Consider the following 23,281-nt stretch of genomic DNA (forward strand, 5'->3'; position numbering starts at 1 on the left):
CACACACACACACACACACACACACACACACACACACACACACACACACACACACACACACACACACACACACACACACACACACACACACAGCCCCGTTCTTCCTGCACAAACACTGTCCCAGTTTTCACATAATGCTTTGGGTCTGCCCAAGTGTTCCCGCCTAGTGTATTGCATAATGGCACCAAAGTCCTTTTGTATCTTTCCTGGAATTCCAATTTAGTTTGATAGAGGGATGTCACAGTGGCTGAGGTGCGGGCGGAAGGTGTGAATTTGATCAGATACTGGAGATGGTTGTTCAGGAGAGGCATAGACCTCAATGGGGCTTCATCCTGGGCTTTGCTGTGGGCTTTTACGTCCTGTCCATTTTTCATTGGCAGGTGGGGTTTTATCGAAGCTTCACCCATCACACGGCACCCCAGGGCCACGAGGAGGCAGCTGTAGTAGTGACAGAGGGCAGCGGAGACTGGAGAGAGGAGGGAGCGGCACGTATTAAACTGAGAGAGCTTTATGGACAAGGTACAGAACTACATGGCACGTTACTAACTCTACACAGAAAAAAAAAATGTATGTATGTGCAGTGTTAAATCAAAACTTCGAGAGTGGATTTAACATATTCTAAGGTTTATTTGGTCCCACAGTGTTGAATACTAGTGTGTAATATTTTGAGTGGGACCAAATGTTATCTAAAACAAGAGTTCATTCCAACTCTTCAAGCGTTATATTCACATTGCCATTTTTGCCCATTACAATTTTGAGGAAGGAATGGGAAATACAAACGGATTCCAAAAATGTGACAGCTTGATGAGTCACATGACAACTGTATTGTAGACACTATCACCTATTGATTATTTAAAATATGAACAGAGAACGGTTTTTAAAAAATGATTAGAATAAATATTGTGTGATTTAGCTGCCTTGTTCAAGTGTATCCTGGCCAATTATGGGGGCACACAGGAGTCACTTTGGTTACACATTGTTGGTCACTCTTGTTTCTGCTGTAAAGACATTGATGCTGCTTTCGTTGGACACCCCAAAACCAACTTTACATGTATAACCAACAGCTTATGTAAAAAAGTAAATCAGGGCCCTATGGCCTAATTGTAGGGCACTCGTCTACTATGCGGCCGACCCGGGTTCAATTCCCGGTCTGGGTCGTTTGCCGGCCCTACTCTATCTCTCTCTCCCCACTCACTTCCTGTCGCCATCTTCACTGTACTATCATAAATAAAATAAAAAAGGCAAAAAATATATCTTTTAAAAAAAGTGAGTCAGGTGAAACAGGCTGCCAGTGTGGCAGTGACAGTGACTAAAATGTGGCTAATGTTTCTGTCCTTTCTCAATATTAGGAAACGCACCTAGATTTGCATTGGTTAGTCACTTTTATTTTTACATTGAATCAGTGTCCCTTTGATCTCAAAGCTAACTTTTTAACCATGGGTTGAAAATGGTCAGCCACACAGTGTGAACATGAGTAAAGTGCAACAGGTTGACGTCCTTCGACGTGCCAGTAATTGCGCACCTATTTGGCCTAATGTGTCTCTGCTCTTTGTCTGTCTGAGGAAAAGACAGCCATGTTGGCATTGAATCCAGATTCAATTATCAAGATTCCATTTATTGTTATTGGTCCCGAAGAAAATTTGTCTTGGACATACATAGCAGCCGCATAAGACACCACTCTGATACACATGAGGGCAAAATTAGGGCTGGGACTCGATTAAAATGTTTAATCGAATGAATCTATAGGCTTTGAAATTAATTAATGGAATTAATCGCATTTTAATCGCATTTAAATATCTGACTTGTAAACAGTGAAAAGTATTTTTTTTCACATGGATTTTGAATAATGACAATAAATAAGCTTAATCTAAAAATATTGTTCATTTTTAAAAGAAGAGAGCCACCATGAGGAGAAATGCTGCCCTCCACACTGGTCTAATCCAGAACTATGTAGCTATATTATAGTGCGATTAAAATGAGTTATTTTTTTTAATCGCGTTAATTGTTGTGTGATTAATTAATTGAAATGAATGCATTAATGTCCCAGCCTTAGGCAAAATAAATAAATAAATAAATAAACACATACAGACACCAGCCATCATAGAGATCTAGTACAGCCTCCTACATCAGCTTTCTTTTGACCCCAGCTTTTACTGTAAGATCCCACGTATGGCCAGATTAATGCCGCTAGACAATGAAGAATGAATTTAAGGTCAGTGAGTGATTGTGCAATAATTTGGCCTTGTGTGTCCCCTATCCTTTGTCCATCTCAGGAGAAGACAGCCATGTTGCAGACGAGCTGTACAAGAAAGTGCGTATTCTGTGCTGGGTGATGACGAGACCCAGCAACCTGCAGACCAAAGCTCGCCATGTGAAGTCCACGTGGAGCCGCTACTGCAACGTGGTGGTCTTCATGAGCTCCGTAGATGACCCAGACCTGCCAGCCGTAGGCCTGGGCACCGGGGAGGGCCGAGACCAGCTCTACTGGAAGACCATCCGCGCCTTCCACTACGTCCTGGAGAAACACGGTGACGAGGCCGACTGGTTCCTCAAGGCTGACGACGACACCTTTGTGGTGGTGGACAACCTGCGCTGGATCCTGTCCAACCACATGGCAGAAGAGCCCATCTACTTCGGCAAACGCTTCAAGCCCTTCGTCAAGCAAGGGTACATGAGTGGCGGCGCGGGCTATGTCCTGAGCAAGGAAGCATTAAAGCGCTTTGTGGAGGGCTTCCGCACCAAGGTGTGCACCCATACCTCGTCCGTGGAGGACCTGGCTTTGGGCCAGTGTATGGAGAAGATGGGGGTGGTGGCAGGGGACTCTAGGGACACACTGCACCGAGAGACATTCCACCCCTTCGTCCCAGAGCAGCACATGACTGGGACCGTCCACAGAAGCGATGCATACATAAGCTACTGTTACTACCCTGTTATAGAGGTCAGTGGTAATTCTCATACAACTTACAAAGGTTCCCTCTTGTGATAAATCAGGGGTGGGGAACCTATGTCTATCGCCCCCTGATGTAATTTTAATGTTATGCAGCTTCACATGAAATATGACATGTTTTGTAAAGGGTCGTTTCACATGAAATCAGACACTTTGGGACCCGACTGACACAGATTTCAATCATACTTGCTGTGCTTGTTTAGTAGCACCCCAGAAATGCATTTGTGTGAATCTGACACCAATATTAAGGGATAAAGAGACTAGCAAAGATTTACATATGAGGGTAGGACACTATGCATTCAGCCTTGATTATATCAGTCAGTATAGGTCACAAAAAAGATGTCTGCAGTGTTGTTTGAAAGCTCTTTTCTGGCTCTACAAATTACCCACACAGCATGGAATACAACAACCTTCAGAATATGAATTATGATACATTGAAAAATTAAAAATAAACAGGCACAGCAAGTATGATTGAAATCTGAATATGAAATGACCCTAAAGGAATCTTAGAAATTCCATTTGCAATACAATTATGTTATGTTCAGGGGACCTAGGGAAGGTGGGGTCTGTTTTAATGGTAACTGCCTTCAAAATTTTTACGGCCCTCAGATGAATTTGAAGTGGCCCCTCGAATGAAAAAGGTTCCCCACCCCTGTGCGAAATAAATGGACAATAATGTATAGATATTAGATGACAATTTTGACAATGACAGACAGCATTATATGCGATGCATGTGTATATGTCATGGATTCCCTCTGCCTGCCTGGTAACTACACTCAATTGGTTCCAATCATCTGTCACCTTGCTCTCCACTCTCTCTGATTACCTCCACCTGTCCCTACTCTGCTCCACTCTGCTCACTGCTCTGCCTAATCACCCTCACCTGTCTCCACTCTGCTCTCTCTCAATCAGCCTCGTTAACTCTCCAGCTGCACTGCATTTGCCAGTAACCATGCTCTGTATATAAAGCCCTGTGTTTCAGTCATTCCTTGTCAGATCGTCTGCAAGTTCACACGTTACCAGTCTGCTCCTGCTACCTCTGACTCCTGTACCCGGACCCGCCTGAACTCTGCTCTGTTCTCCCACCCTGGAAACCCGACCCGCCTTCGCCTTCGACACCGATCTCTCTTCTGCCCCGGTAATTTTGACCTGCCTTCTGCTTTACTCTTTCAACTTGGATTTGCCCTGAACTGTGCCGCTGCCTTGTTTTCACCTGCTGTTGTGTGTGTGTTTTCCCCAGGACTCCCGGACTCTCCAGCTCCCGTGTTCGCTACTCCGTTTCCTGGGTAAGCACACACACACGGCACTTGGAACCCCGAAACCCCTGGAACCCTGGATCCCTGGTGACCCCTGTAACCCCGGTGACCCCTCCAACCCTGGTACCCCTCAGAAACCCAGAACTAGAAACACTTCTCCTTTCCCACTCCCCTTTCCCTAATTCAATAAATACCCTTCTGGGTTTGAACGCACTTGGTTCCTCCGTCTCGTACCTGACAGTACGATCTGACCACCATGGAACCAGCGAACAAACCATCAGCCCTGGACCGCCTGGAACGTGCAGAGGGGGAGATGTCCCGGATTACTGGCGATGTTGCATCTTTGATTCAACTGGGCCATCAGCATCAACAACAACTCCAGCAACAACAACAGCAGCTGGCCCAGGTGATCGAAGCCCTCACAAACTTGAGAACTCCTTCTACTGCATCACTCCAACCAGCCCCAGCGCTCCAGCCCCTAGTGCTCCAGCCCCCAACGCTGCAGTCCAGGTGTCAGCTCCCGGACCATTGAACCCGGAACCGAAGATTGGAAATCTGGAGCGCTTCAATGGCGACCCAGACCAGGTCCGGCCCTTCTTGACCAACTGCAAACTCCTGTTCTCGCTGCAACCCAGAACCTTTGCCTTGGAGGAAGCCAAAGTTGGATTCGCCATCACCCATCTGACAGGTCGGGCTCGTCTCTGGGGAGCAGCAGAGTTTGAGCAGCAAACCCCAGCCTGTGCCACCTTCGAGGCCTTCGAGACGGAAATGAAGAAGGTGTTCGATCTGGGCTCAACAACGGCGGATGCATCCCAAGAGATCCTGACAATCCGGCAGGGTAATCGCACGGTCGCTGACTACTCCATTGAATTCCGGACCCTGGCCAGACGCAGCACGTGGAACATGGTAGCCGTGGTGAACGCCTTCCTTCACAGTTTGGCAGAGTACATCAAGGACGAGCTAGTCTCTCACGACTTACCCACGACCCTCGACGAGGCCATTGCTCTGGTGGTTCGTATCGACCGCCGGATACAGACCCGTCGACGAGAGAGGGGGCGCCAAATCCCACGCCCCGTCCGCAATCGGAATGACTCTTCGGCTGCCCTGTCCTATCCTGTAGCCCCGCCTGCCCAGTTGACACATACCAGCCAGCCCGAACCCATGGAGATTGGCCGATCTACCCTCACTCCAGAGGAGCGCCGGCGCCGCTTCACCTCCAATCTTTGCCTGTACTGCGGGGGTGAGAACCATCGAGTGATCAACTGTCCAGCAAAAGCCAAAGCTCATCAGGCGTAGGGGGAGTCCTGGTGAGCTCAGCACGTTTTCAGTCCCCCGTAACCCGAAAACCCCTGCTCCAGGTTCGTCTTCTGCTTCCCAATTCTCAACACACGCTTTCCGCGCTGGCCGACTCTGGAGCAGAGGCCAACATCATGGACTCCGAACTGGCTCATCAATTAGGCATAGGGCGCCATCGTCTGTCCACACCTGTTCCTGCACGAGCCCTGAATGGGCATCCGCTTGGCATTGTTAATCACATCTCAGCCCCAGTAACCATGCACTTGTCGGGAAACCACCAGGAGGCTATCCAGTTTCATCTCCTGCGCTCACCAGGGCAACCACTCATCCTAGGATATCCATGGCTCCGTCAACATAACCCCCACTTCGACTGGGAAACCGGAGTAATACGGGAGTGGGGAAGAGAATGCCACCGAACCTGCTTGAGAGGAGCCGTCATACCCACCAGTCCTGAATCCCCTGACTCCGTCCCAGACCTCTCAAATGTACCTGCCAGTTACCATGGATTACGTGAGGTCTTTAACAAGTCCAAGGCCACTTCTCTGCCCCCTCACCGGCCATACGACTGTGCCATTGACCTCCTGCCGGGCACCGCGCCTCCTAAGGGCCGCCTGTATTCCTTGTCGGCCCCTGAAAGAAGATCCATGGAGACATACATCAACGATTCCTTGGCCGCTGGAATCATCCGTCCATCATCTTCCCCTGCCGGTGCTGGATTCTTTTTTGTCGGAAAAAAGGATGGATCTCTCCGTCCATGCATCGACTACCGTGGGTTGAACGACATAACCATCAAGAATCGGTACCCTCTGCCACTCCTGTCATCCGGCTTTGAACTCCTCCAGGGGGCAACCGTCTTCACCAAACTCGACCTCAGGAATGCTTATCATCTGGTACGGATGCGAGAGGGCGATGAGTGGAAGACAGCGTTTAATACCCCAACCGGACATTATGAATACTTGGTCATGCCCTTTGGTCTTACCAATGCCCCAGCAGTGTTCCAAGCCCTTGTGAACGACATCCTCAGGGACATGCTCAACATCTTTGTATTTGTTTACCTTGATGACATTTTAATATTCTCAAAAGACATGTCTGAACACGTCCGCCATGTCCAGTTGGTTCTGCATCGCCTCCTGGAGAACTCTCTCTTCATCAAAGCAGATAAATGTGAGTTCCACGCCAAGTCTGTATCCTTTCTGGGGTATATAGTAGCAGAGGGAAGCGTTCGGATGGACCCTGCCAAGGTCTCAGCCGTTACCTCTTGGCCAGTGCCAGAGAGTCGCAAGAAACTGCAGCAATTCCTGGGCTTCGCCAACTTCTATAGAAGATTTATCCGGAATTACAGTAAAGTTGCTTCCCCGTTGACTGCCCTCACCAGCACCAAGGTCCACTACCGATGGACACCAGAGGCCGACCAGGCGTTCAGAACTTTGAAAGCTCACTTCACTTCTGCCCCCATCCTCCAAATGCCTGACCCCGATCGGCAGTTCGTAGTGGAGGTAGATGCATCAGACATTGGGGTCGGGGCGGTTCTCTCCCAACGTGCCGCAGTGGATGGCAAGTTGCACCCTTGCGCGTTCTTCTCACGCAGACTGACCCCAGCTGAGCAGAACTATGACATTGGCAACCGGGAATTACTAGCCGTGAAACTTGCATTGGAGGAGTGGCGGCAGTGGCTAGAGGGTACCAATACTCCGTTCCTGGTATGGACTGACCACAAAAACCTGGAGTACATCCGAACGGCCAAGAGGTTGAATCCACGTCTGTCCCGCTGGTCTCTATTCTTCACCCGGTTCAACTTCACCCTCTCATATCGTCCAGGATCCCGCAACGCTAAACCTGATGCTCTCTCCCGGGTTTTTCAGAAGGACGAAGGTCCAATGAAGGAACCAGCTCCTGTCCTCCCAAGCTCCTGCATCATTGCAACTCTGACATGGGACATAGAGAGACGTGTCAGGGAGGCGATCCGAGACCAGCCCGGCCCCAGTGCTTGCCCCGATGAGTGCCTCTTTGTCCCAGGTCAACTCAGATCACAGGTGATCCAGTGGGGTCATGACACTCACCTAACCTGCCATCCTGGAATGGAGCGAACGTTCCGCCAACTCTCCCAACGGTTCTGGTGGCCCACGATGAGGACCGACATCCAGGACTATGTAAGGGCTTGCCACACCTGCAGCCAAAACAAAACCTCCAGTCGCCCCCCTGCAGGACTACTCCAACCTCTGCCTGTGCCCAAACGCCCCTGGTCCCACCTGTCGTTAGACTTTGTCACTGGTCTGCCCCCGTCCAATGGAAACACTTATCCTCACCATTGTTGACAGATTCAGCAAGATGGCCCATTTTGTTCCACTTCCAAAACTACCCTCTGCAAAGGAGACAGCGCAATTAGTCCTGGAACAAGTCTTCAAGATACACGGCCTGCCCACCGACATCGTTTCTGACCGGGGACCCCAGTTTGCGTCCGTTTTCTGGAAGGAGTTCTGTCTACTCATCGGGGCCACAGCCAGTCTTACCTCCGGCTTCCACCCTCAGTCCAACGGACAGTCAGAGAGATTTAACCAGGAGCTGGAGAAGTCCCTCCGTTGCATGACTTCACGCAATCCCCGATCCTGGTCCCAGCAGCTCCTGTGGGTGGAATATGCCCATAACTCCCTCCCGAGCTCCGCAACTGGCTTGTCCCCCTTCCATTGTGTGTACGGCTACCCGCCGCCACTGTTCGCCAGTCAGGAGCCCAAGGTATCCTGCCCGTCTGCCCTGGCCCTTGTACGACGTTGCCGCAGAACCTGGTCCCAAGCCCGGACCACCCTCCTCCGGTCAGTGGCCAGTTATGCAACGGGAGCCAATCGTCGGAGGATTCCAGCCCCTACATACCGGGTGGGGCAAAAGGTATGGCTCTCCACCAAGGATCTTCCGCTCCGAGTGGAGTCCCGCAAGTTGGCACCCCGGTACGTTGGCCCGTTTCCTGTGGAGAGGGTGATCAATAGGTCGGCTGTCCGCCTCAAGCTCCCCGGCTCCATGAAGGTCCACCCAACCTTCCATGTGTCCAAGCTAAAACCGGTGCACGAGAGTGATCTACTCCCTGATGCTCAGCCACCACCTCCTCCTCGCGTGATCGAGGGGGGACTGGTCTACACTGTTGAACGCCTCCTCCAATCACGTCGACGGGGAAGAGGTCTCCAGTACCTGGTGGACTGGGAGGGCTACGGCCCGGAAGAAAGGATGTGGGTGCCCGCCAGCAGAATAGTAGATCCGGCTGTGATCACTGAGTTTCATCGCCTCCATCCTGGCCAGCCCTCCCTTCGGAGGGGTCGCCCCGGGAGGGTCCGACGTGTTCCTGCCCTGCCAGCCGTTCCGCTGGTGATGCCCGCTCCTGACCCTGCATCTGTGCCTGCTCTTGCACCGTGCCCCAACTCTGTGCCTGCACCTGCCCCTGGCTCTGACCCCGACCCCGACCTGGCCTTGTCTGATGGTGCCTCTTCCGCTGGGGACACTGAGATGGAGGAGTTATCCGCAGAAGAGGTGACGATGGACTCCGACCGGTCAGAGGAATACTAGCCCTCCTCCGGTTCCCCCCTCCGCCCACCCCGCCTCGGTGGTTCTGTTTGGGACTTCTGGGGCCGTCCCTTGGGGGGGGGTTCTGTCATGGATTCCCTCTGCCTGCCTGGTAACTACACTCAATTGGTTCCAATCATCTGTCACCTTGCTCTCCACTCTCTCTGATTACCTCCACCTGTCCCTACTCTGCTCCACTCTGCTCACTGCTCTGCCTAATCACCCTCACCTGTCTCCACTCTGCTCTCTCTCACTCAGCCTCGTTAACTCTCCAGCTGCACTGCATTTGCCAGTAACCATGCTCTGTATATAAAGCCCTGTGTTTCAGTCATTCCTTGTCAGATCGTCTGCAAGTTCACACGTTACCAGTCTGCTCCTGCTACCTCTGACTCCTGTACCCGGACCCGCCTGAACTCTGCTCTGTTCTCCCACCCTGGAAACCCGACCCGCCTTTGCCTTCGACTCCGATCTCTCTTCTGCCCCGGTAATTTTGACCTGCCTTCTGCTTTACTCTTTCAACTTGGATTTGCCCTGAACTGTGCCGCTGCCTTGTTTTCACCTGCTGTTGTGTGTGTGTTTTCCCCAGGACTCCCGGACTCTCCAGCTCCCGTGTTCGCTACTCCATTTCCTGGGGAAGCACACACACACGGCACTTGGAACCCCGAAACCCCTGGAACCCTGGATCCCTGGTGACCCCTGTAACCCCGGTGACCCCTCCAACCCTGGTACCCCTCAGAAACCCAGAACTAGAGACACTTCTCCTTTCCCACTCCCCTTTCCCTAATTCAATAAATACCCTTCTGGGGTTGAACGCACTTGGTTCCTCCGTCTCGTACCTGACAGTATAATGTGCATTATGAATAGGGTGCTTGACATCTTAATTTCCCTTGAGATCAATAAGGTAACCCTACTTTTGTGTCTTTTATTTCCCTCCCAAATGTTTGTCTTAATCGTCATCAAAGACCGACAAGTACAGTAGGACTGAAAAAGTCTTGCAATGTATTCCTTCTACAGTACCTGTGTACTGAATACACAGGGCATTTTGCCACGCAGAGGGCATTTTGTTACTGGCAGTGGCATTGTGTGGCAGTGGCAGTGGCAGTGTACAGTACCATGGGATCAGCTGGTTCAAAGAACTGACTATACAAAACAAACGTGTACTTTGCATTTCTAAATCCGGGATGTTAGCTACTTTAGCTGATCATTGTCAATAATGATGAAGTATAAACCAGCTGAGTGTGCAGCTGTTCAGAGGTCAGGTCAGGCTCTGGAGGCGGTGTACTTTACTGTCAGCATTTGAAGAGCTCTTGTCCAAAATACTATATATACATTATCAGGGCTGTAACGAGTCATTTTCAAATACCGAGGTCAAATACTGTGCGCTGTAATGCATACTGTACATTTAGAATGCTACAAACTCCTCAGTCAAACTCTTCAGTTCATTTTCATTCATCACTGCCTTGAGGATGTACTCCGGAATGTTTGACGAGAACACCTGCCTTGCAATGTGTGTCCATGACTCACACACTGACTGTAGGCTAATGTTCTACTAATAGTCTATAGTCGGGATATTTCAACTCATGATTGAAAAATGATGGGCTGTGTTTGAGGCAAATAAAAAATTCAGGCGACATGACCTCTGTGTCCTCAATGGTTGTTACGGCCATGTCCATTATGTTACATTACACTTAGCTGACACTTCATACAAAGCAACTTCCAGTTATCACAGGGGAGTGGTTCCAGTTCCTGGAGCTATGTGGGCTTAGGTGCCTTGCTCAAGGGCACTGCAGCCTACTCCCATCTCATCAGGCCACTGCTATCAATTTTCAAAAATATTCAACGATGAGAGGATTTTATTGTTTTTTTTGTGTCTTTTTCTCAGTTAATATTATTACTAAGATACCACTGTTTTGTTGCTTGAATTTCATAAAGAAAAAATCTAGTGACATTAACCCAGTTTGAATGGCCCTGATCATACCTTAAAATCAAATAATAATAATAATAATAATAATAATAATAATAATAATAAACAGTGAAAACATTTATCAAAATTGCATTTCGACTGCTTCTACGTGGCTTTGGAAAAGAGCTGCTCATTTGTCAATGACTGCCTTTGCTGCCCCCTTACAACATGCGGTGGCTCAGCATTTTGATATCTTGCTGACTGACATCAGCGTAAATCTTGCTGTGTCTGATTGCATTGAATCGAGTCTTTGTGGAAGGCTCAAGGACATCAAGCTGATAGTATCTATCACACAACTTCATGCTGAATGAAGTGCCTTTGCTTGTGATTTGTGTTCATCATGAAAAAAGACAATCATGTCTGAGTTCTGCCATTTGCAAAACACTGGAAGGTTTTATTAATTAACTTAAGCAAAAAGTACCTGGAATAAAATCAGCACACCACAGTACACACCACGTGCTAAACACCATAACTATCTACCTACTGTATATCTGACTGGCTGTTTACATGCGCAAATGTTGTTGAAGGGCCCCAAAGAAATGGCAATATTGAGCAGCATGTCAAACTGTGATTATTGTGTGAGGGGAGTGTTACTGTAAGACAGGGGTGGGGAACCTTTTTCATTCGAGGGGCCACTTCAAGTTCCTCCAAGGGCCGCCAAAGTTCTCTGAGGGCCGCACTATGAACACAAACCAGGATTTCCTCCAACAGTTTAGGCCTATATTGAAGGCAGCCAGCTTTAAAAGAGATCCCACCTTCTCTTGGTCCCCTAAATATAACGCATTTGTATTGCAAATGTAATTTCTAAGATTCCTTTACAAAATATGTTATATTTCATGTGAAGCTGCATAACATTGAAATATGTCAGGGGCGGATAAACGGTCCTCGAGAGACATAGGTTCCCACCCCTGCTGTAAGAAGACAAAACATGAACACATCTTTAAAGCCACAAAACATCCATCTGCTTTACATCTGGACTCTTTTGACATTGCCTATGCTTGTAAGGTCTTATACATGAGGAATCTTAACTGGGGAAGTGAGGTTAGACATGTAAACCAAAGCCTACATGCTCTGTTTTATTACTGTTTAAGTCTGTTTTATTACTGCTATATTACTGCAGTATCCAGCAGCACAGTGATTGAGCCCAGATTTTTCCCTTTCCTTTCCTTTCCTTTCCTTTCCTTTCCTTTCCTTTCATTTTCTTATAGATTCCTTAATTAATTGACTGATTAATTGATTCTTTCTTTCTTTCTTTCTTTCTTTCTTTCTTTCTTTCTTTCTTTCTTTCTTTCTTTCTTTCTTTCTTTCTTTCTTTCTTTCTTTCTGTCTGTCTGTCTGTCTGTCTGTCTGTCTGTCTGTCTGTCTGTCTGTCTGTCTGTCTGTCTGTCTGTCTGTCTGTCTGTCTGTCTGTCTTCTTTCCACCATTTGTGATACTCTTGTGTTTGTGTGTCTCTTGTTCCCTGCAGGGTCCCCAGTGTTGCTCTGACCTGGCCGTATCCTTCCACTACGTGGACAACGTCCTCATGCACACTCTGGAATACTACACCTACCACCTGCGGCCCTACGGTTACAGCTATCGCTACCGGCCGCCCCTGCGCCAGGGCCTTGTTGACCCTGTACAAACTGAAGGGCAGGGGGCAGATCCCAAGCCAGCAGAGGCACAACCAGGAGCACCAGCTGACCCGGGTGCTCAGGCCCAACCCATGGACAAGAGCCAAGGCAAGCCTGAGGAGAGACCGAGGCCACAGGCAGAGGGTCAAACACCTGCAAAGGGAACACTGGATGGGCCTGCAAGTGGCAACAGGACTGCATCTACTGACACAAGCCCCAAGCACTAGCATCCACAAAGGGAGACTCTTTTGCTGTATGTGTGTGACTGTGTGTTCAGCAGTAGTTATAGGTATAAAGGGTATTTTTCTAATTAGAAGTGCTATCAATGATTTTTCAGCTGAGGGGTCACAGGTTGGTAAATAATGTGGCTTCTAACTGTACGCACACATCAGGGGGCACTACCCAAGCCAGCAGAGACAGAGGCAGGGACACAACCAGGGCGGAAATGGGACCAAAGGCAGCGTCAGTGGCATCGGAACGGGCATCAAGTGCCAACCCCTGGCACCAACATGGGCACCAAAAGCAAAACCAAGGGCATCAGGCACAGCAGCAGGAGCAGTAGCTAACCTTGGCATCCAGGTTCAGCCCATGAACTAGACCCAAGGTACAGGCAGGGGCAAAGAGCAACACAGGGAACACTGGATGGGGGTTGAAATGGATGATATCTACTGGTACACGCCTCAAGCTCTGTCCATGAGGGGGAAATATCTCTCTCTCTCTCTCTCTCTCTCTCTCTCTCTCTCTCTCTCTCTCTCTCTCTCTCTCTCTCTCTCTCTCTCTCTCTCTCTCGCTCTCTCTCGCTCTCTCTCTCTCTCATTGTATGTATTGTATGTGTAGGTGTACTGTAAATGTATGTTGTGGGACACCTGTTGCCTTATGGATCAGGAGCTAAGCTTTAGATCAGAGGGTTGTAGGTTCGAATCCCACCCTTTCACTCTGTACTTCACTCCAAGGCTGAGGTGCCACCTAACCCCACACTGCTCCACAGAATGTAACCAACGGTAAATAAATATACTGTAAGTTGATTTGGAGAAAAGCGTTAGCAAAATGTTAAGTAATTTGTGTGTGTGTGTGTGTGTGTGTGTGTGTGTGTGTGTGTGTGTGTGTGTGTGTGTGTGTGTGTGTGTGTGTGTGTGTGTGTGTGTGTGTGTGTGTGTGTGTGTGTGTGTGTGTGTGTGTGTGTGTGTTACAATATGTATAAGTTATTTAACTTATTGAACATGAATGTACTGCTCTGGCTTATGTAATGATATTAAAGGAGAAAGAAAAATGAACACATACAGTTTCCTTTCCTTCTTTGGGTGAGAGGGTACTTCACATGAATGACACAAGTAGGTATTGTCAGACTTCAACCAAGAGCCGCCTGAATACACACTGAAAGTTTCGGGCCGGTGTTTAACATCAGTCCCATCATCCTTCTATTGACTGGTTGGTTGCAAAATATTTAGAAAAGGACTCTGGAGTCTATGGAGCTTTCTGGATAGCCAGATTAACCGCAACTAAACCACAATTTTGCTGCAGGATATATTCTAATTGGAATATTTTGGGGCATTTTGGACCTTGATTTTGATTGGACAGTATGAGTTGAGACAGGAAGTGAATGGAAGAGAGAGAGATGGGGAGGATCAGGACATTACCTCAATTGAACCCGGCTCCCCTTAAATAGCAGTTCAGCGCCTCAGCCGTTTGAGTCACAGCCAAGATCTCATTCTAATTTGAGTTCTGGAACTCCCATCCATTCAAAATTTAGAAAATCAAAATCATTCAATAGCCCCATTTATACTACTAGTATTAATGACAGACTGCATCTAAGAGGTATTTTTTTTCCAAAATGTCCTTGCGTGTCTTATGGTGACATTGCACCTGTTGTGCTGTAACGCCTGCACCTCTTTAATGTGGCCACCAGATGGCTCTCCTCTACACGTGTTAACTAAGAGCAATCACAGATGGCAACCTGGCGCGGCCCCTGGCCAACGGCAGGTGCACATAATGTTATCTTTTGAACGTTTGGCGCTCCCTGTAGGCAGCCTGAAGCACTGCGGATGGACAAACACAGACAGACAGGGCCATTGCATTACAGGTGAATAGTGTCATTATTCACATTTATAATACTTGGACACACACCTGCACATCCTGCGTTGGGGTTCTGATTGGTTGGCAGGGGAAAAGGTTGGATATGCCAAATTGATCAAAAAATGGTGCGATGGCAGGCAAAAGGGAAGGCAGAGCAGAGGAACAGCATATTGTCAGCATAACCAGGGAAGCCAACAGGGGGGACAAAGGGGTCAGTTGTCCCGGGCTCAGGGAGACAGGGGGCCCAAAATTGGGTGTTCATTACATTGTATGTATTGGATGAGGGGGGCCTATCAGATTACTTTGCCCTACGCCCATGGCCGGATTATCCATAAGGGCCAGTGGCACAGTGGCCAGGGGCACCAAACATTTTTGACAAATGAGGGGGCACCACAAGACACAAACTTTACAAATATTGTTTATCAAGGGGGCACCGGTGAGGTATAGTGCCCAGGGGCACCACATTGGCTCAATATGGGCCTGGGCCCAGCAAAAGCTGTCAGCGGCCCTGAGCATACGTACTGTACAGGCTTGTGGCATTGGTGGCATGCTTGTGCTGGTGTCAACATATCATTTACATAGTGTTTACATTCGGCCTGTTGTCTTCCTCAGTGCCACATACTGTATATGCATCTACAGTATACCTGAGGCAATCTTCAGATCTTTGCCCCTTTTTATGTTCATGTCTGGATTTGTGACAATGAAGTGAGAGAGAGAGAGAGAGAGAGAGAGAGAGAGAGAGAGAGAGAGAGAGAGAGAGAGAGAGAGAGAGAGAGAGAGAGAGAGAGAGAGAGAGAGAGAGAGAGAGAGAGAGAGAGAGAGAGAGAGAGAGAGAGAGAGAGAGCAGAGTGGATATAGTCTGCTGAACAAGTGTGCAGAATTGTTTTCATAGTGAAAACAAACTGTAGCGATTCCAGTGTAACAGGTGAGGTTGCAGCTTAATTCCAACTGACACCAATGTGTTGCTATGTTTAGGCCTGATATTTCTTCTTTTTTGTGCCGATACCTAAAAGTAAATAGCATCATCCATCATTACAATAACCTAGTCATGTTTGAATGATTGCCAAAACGGTAGTTTGTATCCTAAGTAGATGCATATTAACAGCTGATAAATGATAAATGATACTCTCTACTCTATTAGCCTACTGTGTCCAACAGGCCTATCATTTCTTTTCATTTTAAAGGCATTCGGACATTATGTTTTATGATGCCCCTTAATTGGACTAACTGTATTATGTTATTGCATTATGTGTGTGTGTGTGTGTGTGGGGGGGGGCCAATAAACAGCCAATAAAACAATCAAAAACAGTTGTCATTCAATTTCCCCCTCAACACAACGAATGATGTGTGAGCGAGAGGGAGCTCCAGATTGAAACCGTTAGCTGTAGTTCACGCATGAGCCCACTTGGGGCGTAACTGGCCACATATGGAACCAGGCAGATTCCAACGTCAAAAAAAGAGGGGGTAGTGAAAGCAAGGCAGGGCGGCTTTCCAGCCAGTGTCATTCTACAATTACCTGCGGCCGGATTTCTCTACCTTGCTTGAAAGCATATGTTTGCCAATGCACAGGAAAAAACCCGAAAATGATATAGCTCGCTCTGCAAAGGTAAGCTGCGCTCATGATTCAGGCTTATTATTATGCGACAGCTGCCTTTGCAAGGCAAGCGAGGTGATTTTATTCAGTGCAATTTGGGTTTGGCTGACCCTATGGTGCAATGTGAAAATGCATGCTGCTCTGAAATAGAGGGATGAAAGGCAAGTGATGTGTTTCTATACCAGCTTTGGTTGGCATCCTCGGATAGCGCAGGTCTCGTTGTGGTCACTGTGTTGAAAAATTAATTATCGGCATATTCTCCCAGTAATGATAGCATCTTTCGCCAAATATGGCCTTCCTCACTCAGCATCCCAGCTCATCGTGGCAAAGGCTTCTGTGGACGCTTTGACATTAAGTAGCATATTTAAGCTATGTGAGTCTATTGCGTCGTTTACATCATATGGTTTCAAAAAGCAAAGGTACCCAAACCAGCTGATGTGGATATAATCGTGAAGGAGATAGCCTAATGACGTCCGGTGCGCCTTGCAATATTTATGCTCACAGTTATTTATACTAAAACCGATACCGGCACATATGTCCGCTATAGCTGTGTTCAGGGTTACTTGAAATATACCGGCCGAAGTCATGACTATTGAATGATACAGAGTATCCCACTCGGTGTGGTATTCCTTTGCGATATTTCTCGCTTCACGTTGTGTTTTGTTGCCAAAGACATGGACCACGTTTGGCTACAGCCTGCTATTGCCATGATGCTTCAATTAACATTCTTGCACATCATCCCGGAATGAAACTGTAAATGTGAGAGCATTCCTGTGGCGCATCACATTATCACATTAGCTTGATAGAAGCAAGACACAGAGTTAGAGTCTGTAGCAGCTTAATGGATAGATACGATCATTCGCATTTTGTTGCCTCATGTCGTGCGCCTTGATGATGAGTCCAAGTCCTCCTAGTCTGCTCTGACTTTGTAAACAGAATGCTACCTGAGTTTCTTTTTCTCTTGAAATACCCATCTGTATCCACAGACTATAGTCGAATTCCTTTTATTGAGCCATAGATTGTTACACTATTTCCATTATAGAGGTTCTTTTCTTGTTAAATGGAGCTTTGTTTATGGTCAAGTAGGGGATATTATTTGATGGTGTGATATAGGCCTGTGTGCTGTGTGTGTGTGTGTGTGTGTGTGTGTGAACGGGTGCGTGTGTGAGTGCATGCTTGCGTGTGTGTGAGCGAGAGAGAGAAATATATATAGATCAATCTATCTGTCTATACAATAGTCTATGTCCTGTGTCTCCGTTAGGCTCAGCAGATTGAGGGAATGATTGGGTCCAACATGTGGCTGCCACTGGCTGGGCATATACTCTCTGGGTGTAAGTCAAAGTACTGTCTCCCATCCTTTTCTGGTCCTGCTGTCCTCTTGCCTCAGTGCTGCCTCTCTTCCATGGAGAAAACAATAACGTCTCCACGCTGTCAAACAGTGCAGAGGGACTTTTGGGGGTCTTTCCCCCATTCACCATGTCATTATGCAAATGAGACAATGACCTTTGAATTTTGATCTTGCAATCTTTTGAATCAAAATGGGCAGTCATGGGTAAGCGGTTAGGGTGTCAGTCTTGTAGCCCAAAGGATGCCGGTTCGACTCCCGACCTGCCAGGATGCTGGGGGGAGTAATTAACCAGTGCTCTCCCCCATCCTTCTCCATGACTGAGGTATCCTGAGCATGGTACAGTCCCGTCGCACTGCTCCCTTGGGGCGCCATTTGGGGCAGCCCCCTTGCACGGGTGAGGCGTAAAATGCAATTTCGTTGTGTGCAGTAAACACTTGTGTGCTTTTGAGTGCTGTGTCACAATGACAATGGGAGTTCGAGTCTCCCAGGTGGGCTTCCACTTCACTTTCAAAAACTTTGATCATTCATGCCAGTGAAGCTCGCCTCACAAGGCAGGAGGACACAGGAAGGAATGCAAGGAAGTAGTTTGACTTGGACTTGGAAACTGCAATTGGCACCTGAGGATTATCAGTCGATCCCAGGGGTGGGGGCAATTGTTTTGGCCCGAGGGCCACATTGGGTGTAGCATATGTATATGTATATACACTGTTTGTATATATTAGGCCTATATATATATATTGTATATATATTGTATATATACACTGATTTACAGAAAGATCAGACCATGTTTTATGACCACTTTTGACAGGAATTTCTAAGGGTATGCAAACATTTTCCTCCGACCACATCTTTGGGTGTGGGTGTGTGAAGGAATATCATGTATACATGTATCGTAGGGCCAGATGTCGCAGGCAACATGCATGTAGCAATAATGAGAAATACTGTAATGTACAGTACACTGACTTAACTTGTTGGCTATTTCACTCCTGCACATTGGAATATTTAGATGTGACCTTGATTAATCTCACACCTGCAACACCCTTTGCTTTTTTAAGAACTTTAGGTGTGAGTATGGTACTTTGGATGTAGCCCCTTAATGCACGCTGTACCTCCTGTGGCATGGTGTTATAGACATTGAAAGTTAACTACTATAGTACTACAATACTATGACAGTGCACGGGGCCTTTAGTAATAGGCCTACATAACGACTTGGTCATTGCCATTCTGGTAACAGCTAATTTATAAAGCCGTGTCTTAAGGGCTTAAAGGGCTCCGTGGGCCAGATGAAATGGCTTACTGGGCCGCATGTGCCCCCCCAGACCTGAGTTTGCCCACCTCTGGACTATCCTGCAGCCCAGTGTTCTCAACCTTTTTTGAACAAACGTCCCCTTGTCCTCATCACAAGCCTCCCAACGCCCCCTTGACCTCATCATAAACCTGCCAACACCTTCTTAGTATTTAAAAAATGACAGGCTAATGCACCCCAATGGCAACTAAGCCCAGCCCCCTCTCTGCTGTAGCCTTCTCAACACCGCCCTAGAGCTCCCCATCGCCCCCTGGGGGGCTGTACTGCCACCGTTGAGAAACACTGCTGTAGCCCATCAACAGTTATGCCTGACTGTATGCTTGAATGAAGTGCCCATTTGATCAGCTAAAACAGCCTGTGCTGTTCAATTATACTTTAGGGTATTGGTTACAGTTCTTGGAGCAATGTTAGTCCATGGGCCGGAGCAGAAGTTGGTATCACCTGGGGTGGCAAAGTCTATCAATGTTTTTTGTAATCCTCCATGCCTGAGGGACATTATTTGCCTGAGGGACATTATTATACATGCCTATATATGGATGTAGGCGTATGCAAGTGTCTGTGATGATGGGATATATTTTCATTGATGTTACATCACATGTAAACACCTTGGGAATTTTGAAAATATACAGTTTTGATGGATAATGTGCTTTCCTATGAATTATATAGGTCAAAATATATCCGTCATACACTTTTTCAGCAATATAATGCAAGGTTAGATTGATGCAGAAGCCTGTAGGAGGGTGGGTCAAATCCTAATACTTGCTATATCATATCTGTAGAGTGTGGGCTTTCAGAAAATATATGGGTTTGCTAGTTTAATATAAATTATACACCTATTTAGGCCAAAAACCCATAACTGTCTAATGGATTTCAATGGAAATCAATGCATTTCAATGTAATCCCAAACACATTACATAACTATGGTATAGAGGAATGTAGGGAGTTGGGAGATGTCACAATGCACATTATATCACATCTGGAGTGTGTAGACCTTGGAAAATAAATGGATTGGATAGCTTAATAGAAATTACACAGTTATTTTATACCCACACCTCATGGCCGTCCATTAAAAATCAATGCATTTCAAAGTACAAAGTACTTTACAGAACTTAAGTACGGATAGAGGAAGTTGGGAGACCCCAGGGGGATAGGTTGGATTGCAACTTTTGCTATATCATATCTGGAGAGTGTGTGCTTTCAGAAAAAACATGGGTTTGATCGCCTAATATAAGGTATGCTGCTATTTTAGGCCTAGAACTCATAATTGTCCAATGGATTTGAATGAAAACCCATGCGTTGCAATGTAATGCAAAGTATATTACAGAAATGTGTTGTAGATTAATGTAGGAAATTGTGAGTTGTCCCAATGCATATTATAGGCCTATCACATCTAGACCTTTAGAAAGTATATGGACTAGATCAATGATTCTCGAACTTTAGGCCTGGGCCCACTGGTTGGCCCTTACTGTATTCCAAGTGAAACTTGAAATCATTTTCTAAAAATCAAAGTCATATTTGTGTGTAGTGTATGTTTTGTTTTATTTATTCAGTCAGTGATGAGCCCTGAAGAAGTATGAACATTTCAAGGGGACCCCGAGTCGGAATAGGTTGGGTACCCCTGGATTAGACAGTTTGATACACATTACAGAGTTATTTAGACCCAAACCTCATAGCCGTCCATTGAAAATCAAAGCACTTCCAGGTAATGCAAAGTGCATTACAGAACTAAGGTATAGCTCAATGTAAGTTGACAGATCTCTCAATGTACATTATATAGCTATGTAGACCTTGGGAAAACAAATGGACTTAATATGCAGTACAGTTATTTTAGACTCAAAACTCATCTAGCCATTGAAAATCAAATCAAACTAGGCTTTATCACAGAATGAAGGTAGGTCTAAAGTGTAACGGAGAAAACTGGAAGATGCGATTGCAATTGCACACACATCAGTTTCAAGCACAGTACATGGAGATCCTGCATAACAGTATTTTCATTTTGTCTGGAACTAAACTAGATCATTACTTTGGTAACACTTCCTATGAAGCCCATATCTATAGCGCATTATGAGCACATTCATAACAAATTATAATGCACATCATAATTATAATGCATTATGACTACACTTTTAACGCTTCATGATAGAGTATATCAACAGTCATGAATAACTATAAATCTAGTTTATAATGCATTATAAATCTTAGGATGTTTTGAGTGCTCGTGAATGGTTATAAACTACAGGCAGTGAAGGGGCTTATAATGCATTATAACGGTCATGATGCACTATGACTTATTATGATGTGCATTATAATTTGTTATAAATGCACTCGTAATGCGCTATAGATATGGGCTTCATAGAAAGTGTTACCATTACTTTTTCTAAAAATGTGTCTTTTTTTAAACATACCGTACAATCTGACTTGCTGGGTATGTTGGGTGTGTTGACTGCTGTAGTGTCAAAGACAGATAAGACTAGGTACATCATGATACAGACAGAAATGGCATCAGGTGAGTCCTGTTTAATTTCATACGTGTTGTGACTGAGATGTTTGAGAATGAGTAAGTACATGATGAACAATAACTATACTACAGACTTGTGAGAACACCAACCAGCGGGAATATAACTCCACAAACATGCTGGAGGGAAGAAGGAATCTCACAGGGATTTGATAGAAAAGATATTCAAGGGAAACTAGTATATGTGCCTTGCATTGATTGTTGCCTCCGAGTCTAATAGTAGAGTGAAGCACACAAAGTGAATTGAAATCATTGACTGCATGTGTAGAGCTGGTGGGGTCCTGATCTCTATCTTGGAAAGTAATCTCCTTTTCAGTGTTATTTCACAAAGGATGGGCAATCATGCACATTGATACTGTTCAAAGGGTGGCATGTCTGGGTAACACACAGCATGACCTGACATTAAATCCAAACAACTAAGCTGGAAAAAAGAACCTCCATGTCATCTTCATGGTCTTTGGCGCCATACCCCATGAGCTTCTCCGAGTGATGTGCCTCCCCATTTAAAAAAGTGCCCATTTGAACAGCAACTGGAAAGAGGACTTTCAGCTTACATCAAGATGTGGCTTGAAGTTTCAAGATGTCCATTACCAATCTCACAACTTGCAGTGCACCAAGGCATGGCTACAGATGACACTGAATTCAGACATACTGTACTGTGAGATCAGTGGTGAGGGAAAAGGCATCACTTGTGGTTACTTAGTGCAATTGGAGACTTGCGATGGGAATGAGGCAGCATCAGCTCCCAAGAAGGCTGGAGATATTGGTGTATCCTTCAGTTTCCTATTCATACAGCCATTTCCTTTGGAGATTGCCCCCACATGCCCTCAGAAAACCAGCTCATTATTTAATACATTGTACCATGGAAAGGTACATCGCAGCCAACAAGGGTCTCACAGCCACCAAAAGCACAGGTATGATCACCCTGTCACTTCCCAGTAAGGGTTTACAGTATGAAGTTCAAAGACACCCTCAAAAGCCAGAGGAACTGAGCCAGAGGTCGTTAGTGTCATGTGTTCTAAAACCAGCTCATTACTCAGAAATTGAAACTGTTCATGAAACTTACCCCTATCATTCTCCAATTTGTTGCGCCAGCAACCAGTAATCACCAATGATGCTGATTGGATGGGGGAAAAGCCACAGGACCCAACAAATGGCAAACAGCTCCTAAATTCAACTTCATCATTTATCATTCACCACGTTTTCTATACAGCTATAACGCAAACACTGAATCTCTTCATGACTGAGTTTTTGGAAGACTAGATATAATAGCCCAACCTGGCTGATTATGATAATAGTAATGGAGATTTTGAAAATTATAATTCACACACATTATAATTTGTTAAAACAACATACCATAGGTGCAATTGCCATGTTATGTGTGAAGGATTCTGAATGCACGATTTGTTTTCTTTTCATTGAACAGTTAGTGTCATTAAATTCTCATTTCTTCTTTTGCAAATGCCATTCTGAGAGTTACGTATCCTCTTGACCTCTTGCCTTGTCCTAATTAATCTTGTTTTCAAACACTTGAGTGTCCACCTCCTGTAGACTCAAGTTGAGCCATTTTTGCAACCAAGACACTATGGTCTCTATCAAGATCTAATATGCCTGGTCAGCCATTGAATAGCACTTTCTGAAAATAACATCCACATGCCCATCAACTCATCCACAGGGTGTCAGAAACTTTTTCCATAACTGCAAGTAGGCTATATGATAAAAGGAGACCGGGCAACATTTTTTCACTTCATGGGTGACCCAATACTACCAGTGCGTATGGGTTTGAGGTTCAACAAAACAAAATTGTCAAAAGAAAATCTCAT

General features: G+C 46.3%; 1 protein-coding gene across 1 annotated transcript; it reads left to right on the plus strand.

Moving 5' to 3' along the window:
* Positions 1-249: 249 nt before the first annotated feature.
* LOC134456953 (glycoprotein-N-acetylgalactosamine 3-beta-galactosyltransferase 1-B-like) lies at positions 250-12,894 on the plus strand. The gene is made up of 3 exons (XM_063208629.1): positions 250-519; positions 2,274-2,938; positions 12,478-12,894. The coding sequence occupies exons 1-3, from the start codon at positions 291-293 to the stop codon at positions 12,847-12,849; spliced, it is 1,266 nt and encodes a 421-aa protein (XP_063064699.1). The 5' UTR covers positions 250-290; the 3' UTR covers positions 12,850-12,894.
* Positions 12,895-23,281: the final 10,387 nt, after the last annotated feature.

The sequence above is a fragment of the Engraulis encrasicolus genome, chromosome 10 (assembly GCF_034702125.1).
Source record: "Engraulis encrasicolus isolate BLACKSEA-1 chromosome 10, IST_EnEncr_1.0, whole genome shotgun sequence".
Classification (NCBI taxonomy): Eukaryota; Metazoa; Chordata; class Actinopteri; order Clupeiformes; family Engraulidae; genus Engraulis; species Engraulis encrasicolus.

What these genes read in the sequence shown, in the direction of transcription:
- LOC134456953 (XM_063208629.1), top strand. Translation starts at nt 291, where the DNA reads ATGGTTGTTCAGGAGAGGCATAGACCTCAATGGGGCTTCATCCTGGGC. An exon ending in GAGAGAGCTTTATGGACAAG is followed by an intron (nt 520 to 2,273) that starts GTACAGAACTAC and finishes TGTCCATCTCAG; the next exon opens with GAGAAGACAGCCATGTTGCA. An exon ending in GTTACTACCCTGTTATAGAG is followed by an intron (nt 2,939 to 12,477) that starts GTCAGTGGTAAT and finishes TGTTCCCTGCAG; the next exon opens with GGTCCCCAGTGTTGCTCTGA.